Raw genomic sequence first — 19,540 nt, 5'->3', positions numbered from 1 at the left:
AGACGTCGTCAACGAGTGGAGAAAATAAGCAAGATAGTGAACCCAAACATCTGTTGTGTGATTTAGGACCTGGGAGAGAAACGAAGCGAACATGGTGAAGACGAGCAACAAGGGCAGCATGATTTCCTACCGCCCAAATTGAAGAGATTGCGAGGGGGGAGAATACGAGAGACCGATGCGCTTGTCAATAGGAAGGCAGCAGAAAACTTTTGTTTCTAATGGAAGCACTCGTCTTTTCTCGCCACCTCTTTGGGAGGTAAGAAATATACGAGTCTAGGAAGACACTAAACAAAAAAAGGCTAAATAATCCTTCCATTCTTGAATCTTATCATCCCCGTCCCTTCCCTGTCTTGTAGCTCCTGTGCCTGTACATTTAGGATTTGGGAACCTGTGTTTTCAGCACAAATAACAACAAATATGACGGGACACTTTCATGTTAAACTTAGCAGGTGCACGTACATAGCACGTACTCTACATCAGCATCGACATGTTCTTTTCGGAGAAAGCATCCACCAACGGTGCCAAAGAACCAGGGCTCCAACAAATAATTCTAGTCAAAAACATTTACAGGAATATCGGCAATCACTTTTCCAGCTACTTTCCATTGCCATGGAAACAATTAGTTGCAAGTATCCGGGGAAAGAAATATTGTAGAAGAAAAGCAGACTATTTTTGGTTTGTACCACATCCATGTATAAAATGAACCATCAATACCAACACATCAATGACAAATGCCAGGACTATGAATTAAACAGTCGTGAAAAAAAAAATCTGAAAAAGAGTGAAACATCCATTTGCAAAGTTGTAGAAACAAACCCCGGTTTCTCTACCATCAGATGACGGTACACCGATGATTGTGAACATAGCTATAAGGAAACACACATCCCTTTAGTTCATTACATGACGGATCATAAATATAGAACCAAAATCACCAGATTGGTTCTAGAAGAGGATTGTAGGGTAAAACTCAAGCAAACAAACCAATCTCATAATTCAGTCAGGTTCACTGCCACAAGCTATAAACATTTCGCTCAAATGTAGAGGGCATCAAACTCTCCACTGCGAAATTTGGAGACATGCATTTAGCTAGCACGGCTCTTAATGACATCAAGATCCATTTCAGTTGGATCAGTTGCCTGCAATTCTACCTGAATGCCATCTAGTTCTCTCTTGAACCTGTCCTTGGAACTAGCATAAATCATCTTGCTTCTCACCCGTGATGTGTCAGGAGACCTTTGTAAACCACAGAGAAAATGATGAGCAAAACTTACAAGTGAAGTCCCAAAAATAATAAACGGTTATGTGAAGTCGTGTGCATATAAGCGATGTTCAATGTCATTACCATGCAATGAAGAAAATTCTGCTCTTCTGAACATTCTCTTCAGTCACAAAATCAAAATCATAAACAGCATAGCGACACTCATCAGCAGGGAGGCTTGCAGTAAAATCTTCATAGCTTTGGGCAGGCTCGCCAAGCTTTTCCACAATAACCTGCTTTTGCTTTTCCTCAATCTTATAAACTATGAAGCGGTAAGTTCTTTTCGCCTTCAGCTCCAGGAACTTCAGCTTGCAGTCATCATGCACAGCCATACCAGATGCTGCGTTGGCCTGCACACACAGAGTTAAATAACACGCGGTGAGACAGAAAAGCAAAGAAAACAAAAGGCACTCGGGCAACAGCTTCCTCAAGGTTCCTAACAGCAGAGACCCTCCCTCTATTATTATTTCCTCAATTCCTTCTTATTGACGAGATAAGCCTTGGTAGAGGAGATATCACAAAAGCAGGTGCAGCTTATAAACCATGGATCACATATCCGAACAAATAACATTCGAATTCATGACATTAGTCCATCAAAGCTTCAAAAACTCGAACAATTCAGGATGATAAAGGGACCACGTTGAAGAATTTTTTAATTTTTTTTTGGAGTTTTGGTCTTTTAAATCACATTTCAAGATTACTTGGTGATCAACTGAACCATAAATCCTGACATCTAGCAAATAAAAAAAGAATCAGACATTATACAAGTAACCTAAAATAATTTACAAAACAAGATGACTAGATCGGACAAAAAGCCGCACTATCTATAAATTCAAAGAAACACAGCACTGAGTTTAACTACTGTTCGGATAGGACCATTATGAAAAAATAAATGCACGAAATGGAACATCGGAGACATGAATGATTAAAATTAACAGTATCAACTAGTGGCGTAAGATCTAGCGGAATAGCGGTGCAAGCACAGAGACAAGAGACGAAGCCGTTTAAATCTGCCGCTGCCGTCAAATTAGAGATCAAGTCTCAGATCTAGAGCATCAACGGTCATCTCAGTCGTCACTTAAAAACAGACAGCACTACTAGAGATCGAAACAAGTAAAGGGCTACTCACCATGATTGTGCTTCTTCTTATAGGGATCGGTCGAGGCAAAATAACAAAGGCGAAACAAGAGTAGTGCAAGATTTTATAGAGACAGAGAGATTGTTGGGTCTTGCTTTCTTTTATTCAACGCAGGCTTTTACTTTTTGAGAGAAAATGGAGGACTGCTGCTCCTCTATGTTTTGCGTCTCTCTCTCTCTCTCTCTCTCTCTCTACTCTTTTTTCTCTCTCGGTTGATGAAATCAGAATTTCAAGTTGAGTAAATTATAATTTAGTTCTTATATTCTCAAGACATAAATGATTTGGTTGCTAAATTTTTTAAAAATAATTAACTAATCCCTATATATTCTTTTTCTGATATGAACTAATCCCTATATGTATTTTCATTAAGAAATGTTTGGTAACTTAGTTTTGTTGATTAATTCCTCGCTCATCAACAAATTAACACTTGTATATTCATCATCTCAACCACCAGCCTACAACAATCATCATCATTGTTTGAGCGTTGTAGTAACTTTTATAATTGTGATTTTAAAAAATAAATTTTAAAAAAGCTGTTTTTATAATAAAGTTTTAAAATATAATTTTTAATAAAATTCATGTAAAATTATGATATATTTTGATTAATAAAATACTTTCAAGACCGTGAATAAGACAAAATACAATATGAGCCACGCTACTAAATAAACTCTAAATATTAATATATACATAAAAAAATCACATCCTATTTTTTTTTTATCTTGTTATTGAGTTAACTTTTTTATTTGGGTCTGTTTGTGATTGTGATAACTACAGTGGTTTAAAGTGCTTTTAAATAAAAAAATAAAAAAGTTTTAAAATTTTTGGGAACATGGTTTGCACCATGTTCATAAACACTCCTTTTATCTTTCACTTTTTTTTTTTGCTTTTTGAAAATGGTTTCTAAATAAATTAAATTTTCATTATGGTTTATGGATCCATCATGTGAGTTTGATTTTTAGAATCCTTATATGTTTGATGTTATTTTATAACAACTTAAACTTTAAAATGAATATAATAAATCAACATGTTTTATATTTATCTGAATATATTTTTAAAAGAATTAGAGGTGGGATAATAACCCAATATCCTTGCCCCTATGAAAAATTAAGCCCACACATATATAGGTTTATGAGTTGTCAAAACCAGTATTCACGGTCTCAGTCAAGCGCTAAGCTCAGAGACAAATGGCTTTGGCAATCTTATCAACCTTTAAATGACTATAAGATTTTGACGAGCCAGGGAGATATATCCCCTCTAATAAATAAATAAATAAATAACCCTCTATTTGATGAGTTAAAGGTATTTTTTCCCTAATAAGTCATAAATATTTTTTCTTTTTGACACGAGAGACATTTTAATACTGTCAAAAAAAGATGACGTTTTAGTTATTCCCTTCACTAGATGGCAGGGAACACGGGTTATAAAGACTCGTTAGATTCTTAAAAAAATCAAGTTTTCAATCTTTATTATCAACTGTATATTTATTTTTAGAATTTCTTTAAAATATATCGTTGTTTTCTCTCTCAAGAAAATATTTATTAAACATCAAAGAGTTTATAAATTCATCAATAGGGATCTCTTTGCATGTATTAGCACCAACCACCGGCTTTCTTGATAAGAGAGAATAAATCATATTGTTACAACCAAAACATTAACTAGTTATCCAATATATGAACCTTATTATTAAACTACTTGGAACTTTTGAAGTATTATTGTAGTCTTTTTTTTCTTTATTTTTTTAACAAATTGACGGAGAAGATTATGTTTGATATAACGGACAAACACATACAAACATGAAAGATGATAAAAATTACCAATAATCATATCATTCATTAAAAAAGGTTGCATTCTATTTTTTTCAAGCGAGTAAAAATGCTTTTTTATCACCTAAAAAACTAAAATGAATTTATTGAAGCTGGATTTGAATAACTTTATTGAAGCCTTATTATTTTAAAAATTACATGTATTGAATGATTTGTTTGAAAAATATATACGGATAAGGTTATAACTCACTCATTTAAATTTTATTTATAACTTTAAGAGTTATTATAACTTAATATAGTTTATTAATAGAGCATTTGGAAATGTGGTTGTACTTGTATTTTCAAAAAAATTAATTTTATTTTTGTTAAAAAATAATTTTTTATATGTTTTGAATCATTTTGATGTGCCGATTTTAAAAATAATTTTTTAAAAATAAAAAATATTATTTTGATACATTTCATAACGACATTTACCAAATTAAATAATCTTATTATCGACATTTACCAAATTAGTTCATTTTTTTTTCCTTCAAGAATGTCTAAGTTTTTAATAAAATTTCCCATCTTTTCCGCTTCTCCCTCTCTCACTCTATCTTGCAAGGAAAAAAATGGTATAAGCCTCCGTTTGTTTGTAGGAAAGTGGTTTCCGGGAAAGTATTTTTCGATGTTTGGTAGTGTTATGGAAAATGAACTGGAAAATAATTTATTAATGAATTAATTTTTTTTTCAAGTTTATCTAATATATATAAAATATTTAATCACGTACAATAAAAAAAAATCTAAAAAGTATTTATAATGATGAATTTTTTTTTATTATATCCTATATTCATACATAGCTTATTTTATAAAATATAACTATATATATCATATCATATTATAGAGAAATAAGCTTGTGAAATATTTTTTTTATGCAAAACCTATTAATATATATTTTTTAATTTTAAAAGCTTAAAATAAGTTTTTTTTTTCAATTCTGAAAGAGTTATATATCTGGGTTACCATTTTCAATTCTGAAAGAAATATAAGCTTACCATTTTCAATTGCTATTACTGTCAAAATATTCAATTGTAGTTATTAATTCCAATTCTTTTAGCATAGACAATCTCTCTATTTAATTATTTAGACTTTCAAAACTCAAACAATTGCCATAATTTTTTTTTTTAATTTCTTGCATCATTTTCTCTTATATATATATATATATATATATATATATATATAAAACAATTAATTGCTGTATTTTCAAAATTTAATACTCATTCCAAGCACTTTTGGATATTGTTTGTATAGGGTTCTGATTTCTCACTTTACAAAATGATTTGCACTTTTGGATATGGGTTTGCTTCTATTTCCCCTCCCGGTTTCATTTCCCCTTGTTCCCCTCATTTAGTTTCTCAATTCCCCAGTCATTCCCCTGGGTTCTCTCACGGCTGTTCTCTCGGGTTGTTTTCTCTTAGCTCTCTTTCTCTTCCCCTCAAGGATCTGCTCCTCAGTCCCAGTTTTCAGTTCCCCTGGGTTTCCCCTCATTCAGTTTCTCAATTCCCCTGTCATTCCCCTGGGTTCTCTCACGGCTGTTCTCTCGGGTTGTTCTCTCTCAGCTCTCTTTCTCTTCCCTCAAGGATTTGCTCCTCAGTCTCAGTTCTCATCCCCCCCCCGTAATTTCCCCTCCTGTTTACGTCTCTCTCTTTGTTCGGGAAACAAGGTAGGACTGGTTGGGGCTGAATGTTCTTTGAAAATTTGTGTTTTTAATGGCTTGTTTGCTTGTGATAAATTTGGTTGGGTTTTTTTGTGAGATTGTTTGAATGTCATGAGGAGATGAAAAATCAAACTGAGTATGAAAAAAAAATTAAGAGGCAGCTTCCCCAACAATGATGGATTGTTTGCGCGGCAAATACAAATACAAATACAAATACAAAGAAATTGTTTTCTTCGGAACAGACAACAAATAAACAATATCTAGGTTTTTTTTTTGTTATAATTTTCGGACACAAAGAGGGGGGGGGAAGATGTGTTTTACCAATAAAGGAAAGTGTTTTCCTTTTGACAAGGAAAGGAAAACACTTTCCTCCAGGTAAAAAGCAATTTACTTGTTGACTGGAATTAACTTTTCTCTGACTAACTTTTCGGATGGTTGCCAAACAAGGAAAAATAAGGAAACCTGGAATTCAGTTTCCTTGAAATAAACAAGGCATAAATGGAAGTAGCAAGTTTAAATATATCAAAGAAAACATGAGAATTAAATGTATAATTTCTAAAAGTACGAGGAGTAATTGATTAGTTTTTATGAACTACAAGGACTGAGCTATAATTAATCAATAAATTTGACATATTTCTGGTGGCTCCATTGATATTCTTCTGATGTAAATAAATATCAATGATGTGCTCCAGCTCGACAACAGGGATAAAGTACGTGTATCCAACGACAATTAGACGCTTGTTATCCTTTTTTAAAATGCCAACTCATGCCCCCTTAAGCAATGTTGCTTTCTTGTAAAAAAAAAAAAACTTTTTAAAAAGAAGACTGCAATCATTGTAGAAGAAATTATAAAATATTCTAAATTTATGACACGGACGTATAAAGTATATTTTTTAAAAATAAGATTTAATTTTAATTGATATGCCAGCGGTATTTAGTATTGTTGTTTAACTGTATTTTTTATAATATTTTTATTTTTTCAGTTTTATTTTTTTTTCATTTTTTTTTGATATATTAATATTAAAAATATTTTTTAAAAATAAAAATATATTATTTTAATATATTTATAAATAAAAAATACTTTAAATTATTACATTCTCAATTCAAAATGCGGTCATCCTGGAATCAAATTTCTTTCAATTATTTTTTTTTATTTTGTTCCAACTTTTTTTTATTGCACTCAATAAATTAAAATTTTTTTTGTTACTTGATAATAATAAATATCTAGTTCACAGAATTAATTTTCAAATTGAATAATGATTCTATGTAGCTTTGGTCATTTTACTTAAAAGCAAAGTAAATTTGTTTATCGTTGTAAATTAAGGATAAATATTTTTGATTTAGTTTGGTTTTTATAAAAAAAATAATCAAACCAGTTTTTTTTTAAAAAAATCAAAATCAAACCAATCAATTTAGGTTTGATTATTTTAGAATAAAAATTGATTCAAACCAGTTTTTTTAGTTTGGCTCGTTTTTCTTAATTTAACTCAATTTTTTTAGTTTGACTTGATTTTTTTAATTTTTTTTTTTTTTTAAATATAAACAACTCATGCCCCCTTCAGCAATGTTGATTTCTTGTAAAAAAAAAAAATAATAAAAAAGAAGACTGCAATCATTGTAGAAGAAATTATAAAATATTCTAAATTTATAACACAGATGTATAAAGTATATTTTTAAAAAATTTAATTCAATTTTAAATGATATGCTAGTGGTGTTTAGCATTGTTGTTTAATCTAATTTTTTAGAATATTTTTAATTTTTAATTTTTTAGTTATTATTTTTTATATTTATATATATTTTAATATATTAATGTTAAAAATAAATTTTAAAAAATAAAAAATATATTATTTTAATATATTTCTAAATAAAAAAATATTTTAATGGCCCCAAATTTCTTCAGCTTTTTTCCTTTTATTTCGTTCCAGCTTTTCTTTTATTGCACTTAATAAATTAAAATTTCACTTTCGTTCACAGAATTAATTGACTTAGCTTTGGTCATTTTTTTAAAACAATACCTTCACTCAAAAGTGAACTAAATTTGTTTTTCACTATAAATAAATAAAAAATAACAACCAAATTTTTTTGAATGGAATTTTTTATTATTTCTTAACTATTTTAACCAATTTTTAATTTAAAAATTAATAAATAAATAAATTGGAGACGCATTACTCCCTCCCATGATTTGCTTTGGACAGGGGGACTAATGATACCCTAGCATCCACATACCGTCAACAATTTCCCTAATTGAAATCACAAAACTATCTCTATATAAATTACTAGGAAAAAAAAAAAGAAAATTTCAAAAATACTCATTTACAGTTGAATCACAATCTAGCGTTTATTTTTATATTTTAAAATAAATTTTAATTTTTTTATTTTAATTTTTAATTTTTTTAATATTTTTAAATTATTTTAATATATTGATATAAAAATAACTTTTAAAAAAATAAAAATAATATTATTTTAATAAATTTTCAAATAAAAAACACTTTAAAAAACAACAACTAAAAAATAACTACATCCACCGTTTCAAAATATACCCTAAACTCATTTATAAATCTCACCAATACAGTAACTCTTTTAAGTTTTTTATTGCTATATTTTATTCATGTTTAGAACAAGTCTTCTAATGCAAATATGAGAAATTGTCGGAACATCCATTTTCAGAGTTGTAAAAACCAAATACTAGTACAACAAAGATTGTAAGTATGGCTATAAAGAAACACACATCGCATAGGTTCATTACATGATGGATCATAAAAAAAATACAATCAAAATCACTGGATTGATTCCAGAAGAGGGCTATCGGATAAAACTCAAACAAACAAACCGATTTCATAATTCAGTCAGGTTCACCGCCACAGGCTATAAACACTTAACTAGCACGGCTTCTAATGACATCAAGACCCATTTCAGTTGGATCAGTTGCCTGCAACTCTATCTGAATACCATCCAATTCTCTCTTAAACCTGTCCTTAGAGCTGGCATAAATCATCTTGCTTCTCACCCTTGATGTGTCAGGGGACCTTGTAAGCCACAAAAAAATGATGAGAAAACAGTTCAAAGCCCAAAAATAATAAATGCAGTTAGGGTGAATGGATCATTACCATGCAATGAAGAAAATCCTGCTCTTTTGAACATTCTCTGCAGTCATGAAATCAAAATCATAAACAGCGTATCGACACTCATCAGCAGGGAGGCTTGCAGTAAAATCCTCATAGCTTTGAGCTGGCTCACCCAGCTTCTCCACAATAACCTGCTTTAGCTTTTCTTCAATCTTATAAACTATGAAGCGGTAAGTTCTTTTTGCCTTCAGCTCCAGGAACTTCAGCTTGCAGTCATCATGCACAGCCATACCAGATGCTGCGTTGGCCTGCACGCAGCGGGGTGTGATATATGGTAAGATGGAGAAGCGATGTTTTAACAAGATATCTCTTATCACTTGTTTGATTCATTCTTTATTAGGATGCCCTAAGGGGAGGACCACATAAAAACAAATCTACGTATTTTTTAAGTGTATAATGGATCACATCTTGGAAGACATAATACCCAAAGTCATGACATTAGTCCATCAAAGTTTCAAAACAATAGCATAGAAAGAAAGAAAGAAGTTGCAAGACTTGAAACAGTCGAGAAGATTGAAAGACACAGGAACCACATTGGCCAAGATTTTTTAGTTTTTTAAGCTTCCAAACTCATTCACTTGACCTATATTTTATAACCTACATCTTCTCCGTCTCAACACATTAGGGATTCAGTAAGGACCATACATCTTCTCACAGTCATTCCATTTTACATAATTGACTGAACATAGCACCCTATCGAATAAGGCGAAGCGCAAGACCTCTAAGACATAAGGTTTATAAGAAAGCTGAACATTCGAACTCTGTTTGTCATTAAATCAAATGACCAATAACAACCAGAAAGGTAGTTGAAAAAATAGAGGAACAGAACAAAGAAAGGAAGTCGCAGCACAGAGGATTTTGTAGCAATTCCTAATCCTAACCTACGTGTCGAGGTTTGACAAAACTAAGTAAAAAACAACGACGCTTTATTAAAAACGGAAACATAACCTAGGTGTTTGACAATGGGCAAAAGAGAATTCCCGTTTTTTTTTTTTTTAATATAGAAAAATGAGCCAGATATAGATAATCAAAGCTATAACATTATTAGTTAACTGTTGGTAATTAAATAAGATTAACCGCAGCCATTTTGGACGAGTCAGCATTACGACCGCATGCATTCTAGTGCTAAAGAATCCAAGATCCATGGCAACCAGGAACTCGACCTTTGTGTGCAAGAAACGATGCACTTGGCCATGAGAAAAAGCTTACCTTAATGCATCTAAATCACTTGATACAGTTGCAGGGAATAAATGTGAAACTGAACAGAAAACAGTCCCAGATAAAAACATGGTCTCATGTCCGAATCCTCATCTTGTAAACTACCTTTCTGTACTAAGCAAAAGCAAACAAAATAGAGCAACAAAATGGAATTTCATATAAGCCGGAAATAGAACACGACATACATAGATCAAGTTAACAAATCGGATCCGACAAAAAATTATGTATTAAGTCACCAAATCAGAAGATGTTAAGTCTCGAAAGATCCGAGCATCAAATTAAAGAGAAAGGCCAAGTCAGATCTACAAAAAAATAACTTAATCGCCTGTTGCTTACAAATCATAGATCAAAAGAGAGACTTTTTAGAGTAAGAAAGTAAAGTAAAGAGTAAGAAAGAAGAGACTGACCATGGTTGTAGATTAGGAGGTATATGAATGAATTAGTTAGATAAATATCACACAAAAAATAGAGAGAGATTTATAGCGGGAGGGAGAGGGGTAGAGGAATTGGGGTTTGCTTTCTTCAAATGCCGACTTTTTGAGAGAGGCAGAATTCTGTGTGTGTGTCTCTCCTCTCGGGTGAAGGACTCCCTACTTTTTTTTTTTGGTCGATGAGAATTCAAAAATAAATGTCATGATGAGGGTGCTCATGCGTGACAACAGGGACACGGTACTTACGGGTCCCAGTTATAATTAGACACGTTGTCCCTCGTGAAAATTCTATTTTTGCCACCTTTTTTTTTTAAAATCATCAACCCTGCAACGCTGTTATGAACCCGATCGGCAGGTAGTTTAGCTGGGTGGTGTTGTTTATTCTTAATAATATTTTTATATAAGAATATATTAAAATAATATTTTATTAATTTTTAATTTATTTTTTAAATCAGTACATTAAATAATAAAAAAATAAAAAAATTTAAAATATCATGAAACACAGAGTTACACATAGCCTCAAACAACTTCTAATCCAAGACCTTTTGTTTTGGAATACAGTTTAAATCACGTTCATTAAAATTTAAAATTTTATTTTGTTTAAAATTAATTTTTTATATATATTTTTAGAATGTTTTTATATACTGATATTAAAAATAATTTTTGAAAAATAAAAAAATATTTTAATATATTTCTAAGTAAAAAATATTTTAAACCGTAATTGCTACTACCCTTCCAAATACATTTTTAATTTATAATGAGTTTTATAAATAAAAAAATAAAAATTAATGAAATCTCTATATATATAATTTATTACCCGTTAACCTAGTTAAAATCTATCAACTTTTTTTTTAAAAAAAAATTGTCCTAGATATACTATATAATTTGATTGACTTGCCTATTATGTTCTGAAAACTTACTATATATATCTTTATCTTGGGTCAATAAAAATTTTTAAATGTGATAAAATAATAAAGTTATTTTTTATTTATTAAATTAAAAAATCAATCAAATAATACATGTATCTTCTCTCTCTTCAAGTGAGATTTCTCTCCCTATTTCACAAAATTACCAAATCAGACACATTTTTTTGAGTGTGAAATTATGAGGCCAATATTTAATTTTAGAATAGGAGATATTTGACACAATAAATTCGGGTTTCTCTCTTTAAAAATTTCTCCCTTTTCAGTTCCAGACCTAAATGAAAACTAAAATCTAAGTGGTGGAGAGGGGAAGAGGGTTGTTGCATGTCTGATTTTTAAATGTTAATCTATGTACACTCCAATTAACTCGTTTGACCATTGGTTATATTTGTTGAGTTTAATAGCTATAGCAGACAAAATAATTATTGAAATTGACCTGAAATTAATCTAATTAAGAAATCGAGTCTCATGTTAACACACAAGTTAGAAAAAATAATAAAAAAAATGTTTGAGATTTTAATACCTCGTCTAGAAAAGTTTTTAAAATATAAATGTTAATGTAGGCAATAAAAATAAATAAATGTGAAGTGTAAAATAATTATTTCACATTTAAAAAGTTAAAAATAATTTATATGGATGTAGGATATAAAAAAAAAGTATAATATATTTATCTCACATTAAAAACTTAATATACAATCTACTTGGATATAGATTACATGTAGTTATTCCATTCCGAAAAATTAAGAAACAATTTATCTGGAATTAAGCTATAAAAAGAATGATTAAATGTAATATAGTTATTCCATATTGAAAAATTTTAAAACAATATGTGTGGATGTAGCCATATATAGTTATCCCACATCGAACATTTAAGAAACAATGCATGTAAATGTAGGCCATAAAAAAATAAAGTGTAGTGTTGTTATTACATGTTGAAAAGTTAATAAAGAATTTATATGGATATAGGTTATATATAGTTATCTCAAATAAAAAAAAATCATGTGAATGTAGTGTATAAAAAAATGACATGCGAAGTTAAATATTTATAAATTAATTTATATTTTTTAAATTTATTAACAAATTTGATCTTACTCAGGTTATGCTAAATCACCAAGATTTAATCGGGTAAATTATAAGCAAAAGTTTTTATGATTTAAAATCCAATTAAGACCTCAAGTCAACCCACTGGTAAAACCAAATTTCATTACTGCTAGTTATGTGGTCCGCGCTATGCCGCAGGTTAATTTTTTTTTTTCATAAAAAATATCAAAAAAGGTTAAGATTTAAGAGTGTTAGGTTTTTTTGCAAAGCTGTACCCAAAAGTCTTAGGTCTGGTTGTAATGTCTAACATAAGAGTAATATTTATAAAATTAATAATAATATTAAACTTGCATAATCTAAGTTTAAATGGGTTTGGTGTTGCTTTGGATGTAGGTCTGGTTATAAGATCGTGTCATAAAAATATGATAACTAAATAGAAAAATAATAATTAATATTACATAATGAAATTAAACAAAAAAAAGATTAATTGAAAAGAAAAAAAAACAAAGAAAAAAAAAAACAAAGCAAAGCATCATTCCAATGAATTACCTTTGTGAGGAGGGGTACAGTAAAATCCCTCATGAGATTACAATAATCAAATTAAAAGTAAACAAAACAAATTATAAAGTTCAATTCTTAATCAAATTAATATTAAAAAATAAAATTGAAAAAAAAACTACTTAAAAAAAAAGAAAAAAAATCTTAATTAATTGGTTTCACCCGCCAAACTAGGTTAACCCGTCAAACTTGGGATTCATGTCATGAGAGTGTGATAACTAAATAAAAAAAAATATATATTAACAAACTAAATGAAACAAAAAAAAAACATTAAATAAAAAGAAAAAAGCAAAAAAAAACCTATTTATTAATTATTATATTAGCAATATTCATTATAATAAAAATAATGATATCTATAATAGATATAATAATATTTTTAATATTAATAATAATATTTTTAATATTAATAATAATATTAAACTTGCATTACCCAAGTTTAAGTAAGTTTAACTGCAACGTTAAGTCCAAGAGTCTTGGGTGTGTTGTAACACCAGACCTAAGAGCGTTGGATATGGGTCCGGCAATAAGGTCGTGTTATAAAAGTGTGACAACTAAATAGAAAAAAATAATTAATATTAAAGAATAAAATCAAACAAAAAAAAAAGATTAATTGAAAAAGAAAAAAAACAAAATAAAGCACTATTCCAATTAATATTATTTTGTGAGGAGGGGTACAATAAAATCCCCTCATGAGATTATGATAATCCAATAAAAAATAAATAAAACAAATTATAAAGTTTAATTTTCAATCAAATTGATATTAAAAGATGAAATTAGAAGAAAAAAAACTAATTGAAAAAAAAAAAACTGAATCAACTGGGCTAACCCGTTAAACCAAGTTAATCCGTTAAACATGAGATTCGTGTCAAGAGACTGTGATAATTAAATAGAAAAAAAATATTGACAAACTAAATCAAACAAAAAAATTATAATTAAAAAGAAATAAAAAACAAAAAAAAACCTATAACTAAAAGGCATTTGTCTTTCACCGTGGATTTGCATAATGCAATCCATAGTGAAAGGTTGATCTCTTATAGTTATAGTTACAATATTAAAAAAATAAAATTGAAAGAAAAAAACTAATGAAAAAATATAATTAACCGGGTTAAATCACCAAACCAAGTTAATCCGTCAAACATGAAATTTAAGTAGTGAGAATGTGATAACTAAATAAAAAAATTAATATTAATAAATTAAATTAAACAAAAAAAAATTAATTAAAAAGAGAAAGCAAAGGAAAAAACCTATAAAAAAAAAAATCAATAAGAAGAAAAAAATATAATGAAAAAAAAAAAAAAAATTGGAATTAACTGGGTTAACTTGTCAAACCAGATTAACTCATCAAATCTGAGATTCGTGTTATGAAAGTTTTATAACTAAATAAAAAAATTTAATATTAACAAACTAAATTAAAAAAAATTAATTTAAAAAAAAACAAAAAAAACAAAAAAAAATTAAAAGCATTAATTTTTTCACTGTACAATCCACGTTAAAAAACTGATACCTTCTAATTATAGTTAATGGTGGACAGCATACCTCCTGTAAGAAAGGACGATGTCATTGTTATATGTAAGATAAAGTTCAATTCATATAGTAATTCTAGAAAAAATAATTAATATTGTCTACCATTTCAAATATGTTTTCACCTCTTCTTATAAAAAAAAATTACTTTTATTAATTTCAAGAATTTAATGTATTTTTTTTCTTATTTCTATTTATAATAAATCATACACGTGTAGATTTCCATCCTTTATTTATGATAATAAATGATAATTTGTCAAGTTGATGGACTTGCATTACGAAGCTGGACAATAGATCAATAAGTATCATCATATATTGTAAAAAGATTATTGTATATTAAAATCATATAGATTGATCAATATAATAATAAAATTGAAAGTAAAAGGACTTCCCATGAATTCCAGCCACATTGAGTTGATTCAATTTTTTGTTGCCTGTCCAATTTTTTCTACGGTGACTTTGTGCTTTTGTCTTTAAAATTGTGTTTGGATATATTTTAAAAATATATTTATGGTCAATTCTTTTTTATTTTATATTTTAAAATATATTTAACTTGAAAAAATATAAAATTAATATTTTTTAAAAAATTCAGTAATTTTAATGTATTAATATAAAAAATAAAATTAAAAAAAATTATTTTAATATATTTTAAAATAAAAAATATTTTTAAATACCAAAAACAAACAGTGTAGTTTTGAATCTCTCTCTCTCTCTCTCTCTCTTCTCTTTTTTAAAAACGTCGTAGCCAAATTCTCGAACATCTTGCGGGCAAAGAAAACATGGGTTCCATTTTAGTTTGGACCTAAGAAGATGCAAAAGCATCAAGACGTTTCCATCAGTGATCAGTCTCTAGTTTCATCTCTCACTAATTTCTGACTTAAAGAATCAGACCCATTTCAATCTGTTTTCAGGGAAGCGTAGGATAACAAGGGATGCAGTGTCTGAATCGAAGCGTCAGTCTGCCCTTAGCCAGATGGTTATTGGCCCGCCACTTATCCACCAAATTATTTGTTGGAGGTCTCCAATTTTCTTTCTCCTTCTTCATTTCTGCATGCGTTTTTCTATGCTACCAATATCCATCAATTTAATCCGCGGTGATGGATGCAGGGCTTTCTTACGACACCAATGAAACTGTTTTAAAGGATGCTTTTGGAAAATATGGTGAAGTAATTGAAGGTAACGTATTGGCCAGGAGCCCTTGTGGTTTTCCTTATTCTTTTGGAAATTTTATAGCCTTGTCTATTTTTAGCAGTGAAAGTGATATGTCACCGAGTGTATGGTGAATCCAAAGGCTACGGCTTTGTGCAGTTCTCTTCTGAAGCTGCAGCCAGCACAGCTTTGAAAGAAATGGATGGCCAGGCATGTTTTCATTAATTATCATGCTCGATAGCTATTATCCTCCTTAGCTTGTTTGTTACATGAATCCTGCTTTGAGTGTTGATATTGAGATAATGTGTGTCATCTATTAATGTTTTGTTCTATGCTCTATTCCAGTTGCTGGATGACCGAAATATCCGTGTGCATTATGCTCATAAGTGGTCATGAGGAGGAGCTTTTGTCTTGTCTGATCCATTACACGGTATGCGAATTTCACATTCGTAGTCATAGAGCAGTGATAATATTTGTTGAAAATCATTGGGTTTGTTCCGTCGTCAACATTTCTGCTCATCGTGTGCTCTTAGAACTTGGAAGTGCTTTACTACATGTTCAGATAATAAGTGCTTGTTCTTGATCATCTTCCAGAACTAAACAGGACAAATTTTTTTGATTTCCTGTCAACACTTGGCTATTACAGGTTAGATGCTGCTTATTGAGTAAGGTTTTCCTAATGTGCAATGGTTCACCAAACATGTCAAAAGTAAAAATAGAAACGTCTATATTACTTCTGTCCCTATTCTTTCTTTCCTTCCCGATTGGTTTCTTAGAGTAGAAAATAGGTCAGGTTTTATTGGGAGGGGGGTTCAGATGGGGCAAGAGACTAGAATATGGAAGCAGATCGTTTTACCCTATTGGAAACTAGCCTGCAGTTCCATGGTTATTGTACTTGAAGAGTGCGTGTTGCAAGTCTATGCCTGTGTTCAGTTTCTGCTGTGTTCAAAACCCAGTAGTTGTAAGTTAAAACCTACATCTTTCTAACGTTTCTTACAACCGATTTTGATCACCACCAAGCATCAGCGTCCCGTTGGATGTGAATCGCCTTAAGCCATCAATTCTCCTGCTAAATTGCATGTTGAACTAGTCGCAGGTAAAAGAATGAATGGGATTTGGAACAGTATATAATTGTTAAACCGTGTACAATTTCCTTTACCTAAAACATGATACGGTGGGTTATCACAGATGGATGGGTTCAGACTTGAAATGCCAGCAGCATCTCCTAGAAAGAGCAGAACCCTCAAAGATTTGCCTTGCAAGGATTGGGCTGGGCGTTACATATAAAAAGAGAGTAAAATAAATGATGCATCTGGTGAATCAAATACCATGGTCTAATAATGGTTCACGAATTGGATACCCTCATACATTATCCACCTCCATTCTTCAGGTCTGCATAATTTTACAAATATCAAGCCAAGAAAGAGTTTAAATCCATTAGACAGTATGAGGTAGCCTTATCACAGTTCTCAGCCTCTGCCCGCTAAAATAAACAGTCCCTCTTCATTTGTTAAACCATCGCCAAAGGAGCTCACCTTTTGAGATTCTGTTAACTGGAATCCACTCAATTTTGCTATTTTGGCAGTGTTGGGATAAAACTCGAACACAAGATCACCCCAAAGCACCCGAGGAAACTCTACAATGATGCAACTTCTCCTTCTACAATAATGAAGTCAAGTTACTCGTCCGGGCAAAAGCACGAGCACAATCGAGTGCTTAAGCAAAGTATTGAAAGCAAATGCATTAATTCCCCCCTTCCACAAATTATACCTTCTACACGAATCATAAGTTGTCTTACAATATACTTTTACCAACACTTGGACGTCCATGCCCTCTTGGTTTCCCTAATTACCCAACAGAATTGGGGAAATAAAAGAGAACTGTGCACAATCCCTTCATCTAATATCTGTTGAGAGCTACATCATCGCTCGGTATCCTTTGCAACTTCAACAAAGATCAGCCTTCCATTAACGATCTGTATGCCAAAACAGAAATGTGGCAGGCGTGAAAAATCAGATATAAAAGTGCTCTTAAATGCTTCAAGTCACATTATTTAACACAAGCAATGATCGCTTCAACTTAACCATGCATAAAAAGCAGTGATATAATGAGTTCCAACAGAGTAAGGTTGGTGCTAATGTTTCAATTTTTTGTATGCAAACAAAAGAATAAAAAGGATTTAAATCCAAGAGCTGAAAGAAGACCCAGAGAGTTAAACAAAACACTTAAGCTTTCCCCTTATTTCAGTTTCCAGAAATAAACAATAAGAAGCTAAGCAGGAATGGGATTGATGTCAAATTGAGAGGAAATGTTATGGAAAAAAAAACGAGTCATACTGAAAAAACTCGTAAAAAAATACTGGACTCTGCTTCCTTCGAATCACACTAACCATTGAAAGTGTAAGCACACTGCCAACAACAACCTCTCCTGATCCATTCAGTGGTGCATGATAAGAAAAGGTAGCCCTCCGAGCAGAGCAGATTATTAATATTGTTGTTGTGATAAAAAAATTTTTTTTGCAAAAATTTAAAAATAGTCTTCTCGTGGCATGTGAAAGATCCTGGATTGGACCAATCTATTAAATCCAACAGCAAAAACTCCTAAGCATATTCTTGCTACAAGTTAAAATTAATTTTGCAAAGGAAGAAATGAGCCGAGGATTACCACATCTGATCAGAAATCTATTTCAGGATGTTTAAACAAGAGAGTAACATGCCAGAGCTAGACCAAATATTGATCATTGCCCAGAAAACGGAAGAAAATCCTAACATTACAATGGTGAAGATTGAAACCATTGTTAGATCTTGATGTATACTTTGCTGCTAAATTATCAACAGTGATAGCGTCCAGGCCACTTAATCAGTTCCCCAAGCATGATGGTCTCTTACCCTCTTCTACATGTATGCATGTATATACATATTACAGCCTTCACAAGAACCGTCATCTACAATGGTTAAACAATGCTATACTTGCTTTATAAAGAACACCTAGAGTGTCTGAAATAAACCCTTTTTTAGAGGACCGAGACCCATCCCAGCTACACGAGGCCTGCTACCTCACCCACCGTAAATAAGCAGAAAAGGAGCCAACATTGGAGGGTTATGGTTTCAATTATTGCAGGCAACCTAGGGAAAATAAGGTGGATTCAAGAGAGAAGAAAAGGACGACTAAGCTTCCCCTGCTCTTAACCATTTCTACAAAGTTTGACAAGAAATCCGTGAAGGATAACTGAATTTACAAACACGCGAAAGAGGGAAAATGTTCGACAAGATAATTTAGTGGCCATTAGGAAAACATTAAGAAAAAAACAGAGAAGAAAGTAGGAAAATACCCTGCCATTCATTGCCTTCAATGCCTTGTGTGCATCAGCCTCTGACTCGAAAGTAACAAAACCAAACCCTTTCGGCCTGAGTGTTTTTGATTCAACAACTAGTCTAGCTACACAGACAACATAAATTAGAAAATATTTGTTTAAAAACGAAACAGATAAAGAATGAAAGGTAATTGAAAGCAAGTGAAATCTTCTTCTACCTTCCGAAACAGCACCGAAGGGAGAAAACAACCTTTTGAGCTCATGATTTGTCGTGTATGATGATAATCTGCTGACAAAGAGCTGTAAGCCTATTCTTTGTGCCATTTTCTTCTTCTTCACTGTTCAGACAAACTGGTGCGGTGCGAGCTTGCAACTAGATAACGGCGTTCGTTCATTGACATTTTTAAAT

The 19,540-nt window shown here is 30.9% G+C and overlaps 4 protein-coding genes across 8 annotated transcripts; 1 reads left to right on the top strand and 3 right to left on the bottom strand.

Annotated features, from left to right (window-relative positions):
* Nucleotides 1–772: 772 nt before the first annotated feature.
* LOC118045684 (actin-depolymerizing factor 2-like) lies at nucleotides 773–2,620 on the bottom strand. The gene is made up of 3 exons (XM_035054375.2): nucleotides 2,388–2,620; nucleotides 1,343–1,608; nucleotides 773–1,233 (listed from the first exon to the last, which is right to left on the bottom strand). The coding sequence occupies exons 1-3, from the start codon at nucleotides 2,388–2,390 to the stop codon at nucleotides 1,083–1,085; spliced, it is 420 nt and encodes a 139-aa protein (XP_034910266.1). The 5' UTR covers nucleotides 2,391–2,620; the 3' UTR covers nucleotides 773–1,082.
* A 5,918-nt stretch (nucleotides 2,621–8,538) lies between these two features.
* LOC118045685 (actin-depolymerizing factor 2) lies at nucleotides 8,539–10,797 on the bottom strand. Of its 2 annotated transcripts, none has more exons than XM_035054376.2 (3): nucleotides 10,603–10,797; nucleotides 8,960–9,225; nucleotides 8,539–8,878 (listed from the first exon to the last, which is right to left on the bottom strand). In XM_035054376.2, the coding sequence occupies exons 1-3, from the start codon at nucleotides 10,603–10,605 to the stop codon at nucleotides 8,728–8,730; spliced, it is 420 nt and encodes a 139-aa protein (XP_034910267.1). In that variant the 5' UTR covers nucleotides 10,606–10,797; the 3' UTR covers nucleotides 8,539–8,727. The 2 variants fall into 2 exon arrangements, with proteins under 2 accessions (XP_034910267.1, XP_034910268.1); XM_035054377.2 differs by lacking the exon at nucleotides 10,603–10,797 and adding an exon at nucleotides 10,187–10,310.
* A 4,569-nt stretch (nucleotides 10,798–15,366) lies between these two features.
* Nucleotides 15,367–16,563, top strand: LOC118045680 (glycine-rich RNA-binding protein 4, mitochondrial). 3 transcript variants are annotated; one of them, XM_073409699.1, is made up of 5 exons: nucleotides 15,367–15,686; nucleotides 15,777–15,845; nucleotides 15,919–16,028; nucleotides 16,164–16,248; nucleotides 16,465–16,563. In XM_073409699.1, exons 1-4 carry the CDS (start codon nucleotides 15,602–15,604, stop codon nucleotides 16,212–16,214), a joined length of 315 nt encoding a protein of 104 aa, XP_073265800.1. In that variant the 5' UTR covers nucleotides 15,367–15,601; the 3' UTR covers nucleotides 16,215–16,248; nucleotides 16,465–16,563. The 3 variants fall into 3 exon arrangements, with proteins under 3 accessions (XP_073265800.1, XP_034910263.1, XP_034910262.1); XM_035054372.2 differs by having other exon boundaries at nucleotides 15,922–16,028; nucleotides 16,164–16,563; XM_035054371.2 differs by having other exon boundaries at nucleotides 16,164–16,563.
* Nucleotides 16,564–17,113: 550 nt separating this feature from the next.
* Nucleotides 17,114–19,540, bottom strand: LOC118045681 (small RNA-binding protein 11, chloroplastic). 2 transcript variants are annotated; one of them, XR_004687023.2, is made up of 4 exons: nucleotides 19,350–19,540; nucleotides 19,150–19,256; nucleotides 17,589–17,793; nucleotides 17,114–17,477 (listed from the first exon to the last, which is right to left on the bottom strand). XR_004687023.2 is itself a non-coding variant. In XM_035054373.2 (3 exons), the coding sequence occupies exons 1-3, from the start codon at nucleotides 19,453–19,455 to the stop codon at nucleotides 17,740–17,742; spliced, it is 267 nt and encodes an 88-aa protein (XP_034910264.1). In that variant the 5' UTR covers nucleotides 19,456–19,540; the 3' UTR covers nucleotides 17,114–17,739. The 2 variants fall into 2 exon arrangements, 1 of the variants encoding a protein (XP_034910264.1); XM_035054373.2 differs by having other exon boundaries at nucleotides 17,114–17,793.

This window comes from Populus alba, chromosome 1 (genome assembly GCF_005239225.2).
Source record: "Populus alba chromosome 1, ASM523922v2, whole genome shotgun sequence".
NCBI classification, from domain to species: Eukaryota; Viridiplantae; Streptophyta; class Magnoliopsida; order Malpighiales; family Salicaceae; genus Populus; species Populus alba.
Note: the sequence above shows the minus strand (reverse complement) of the source record. Positions and strands in the feature narration are given on the sequence as shown.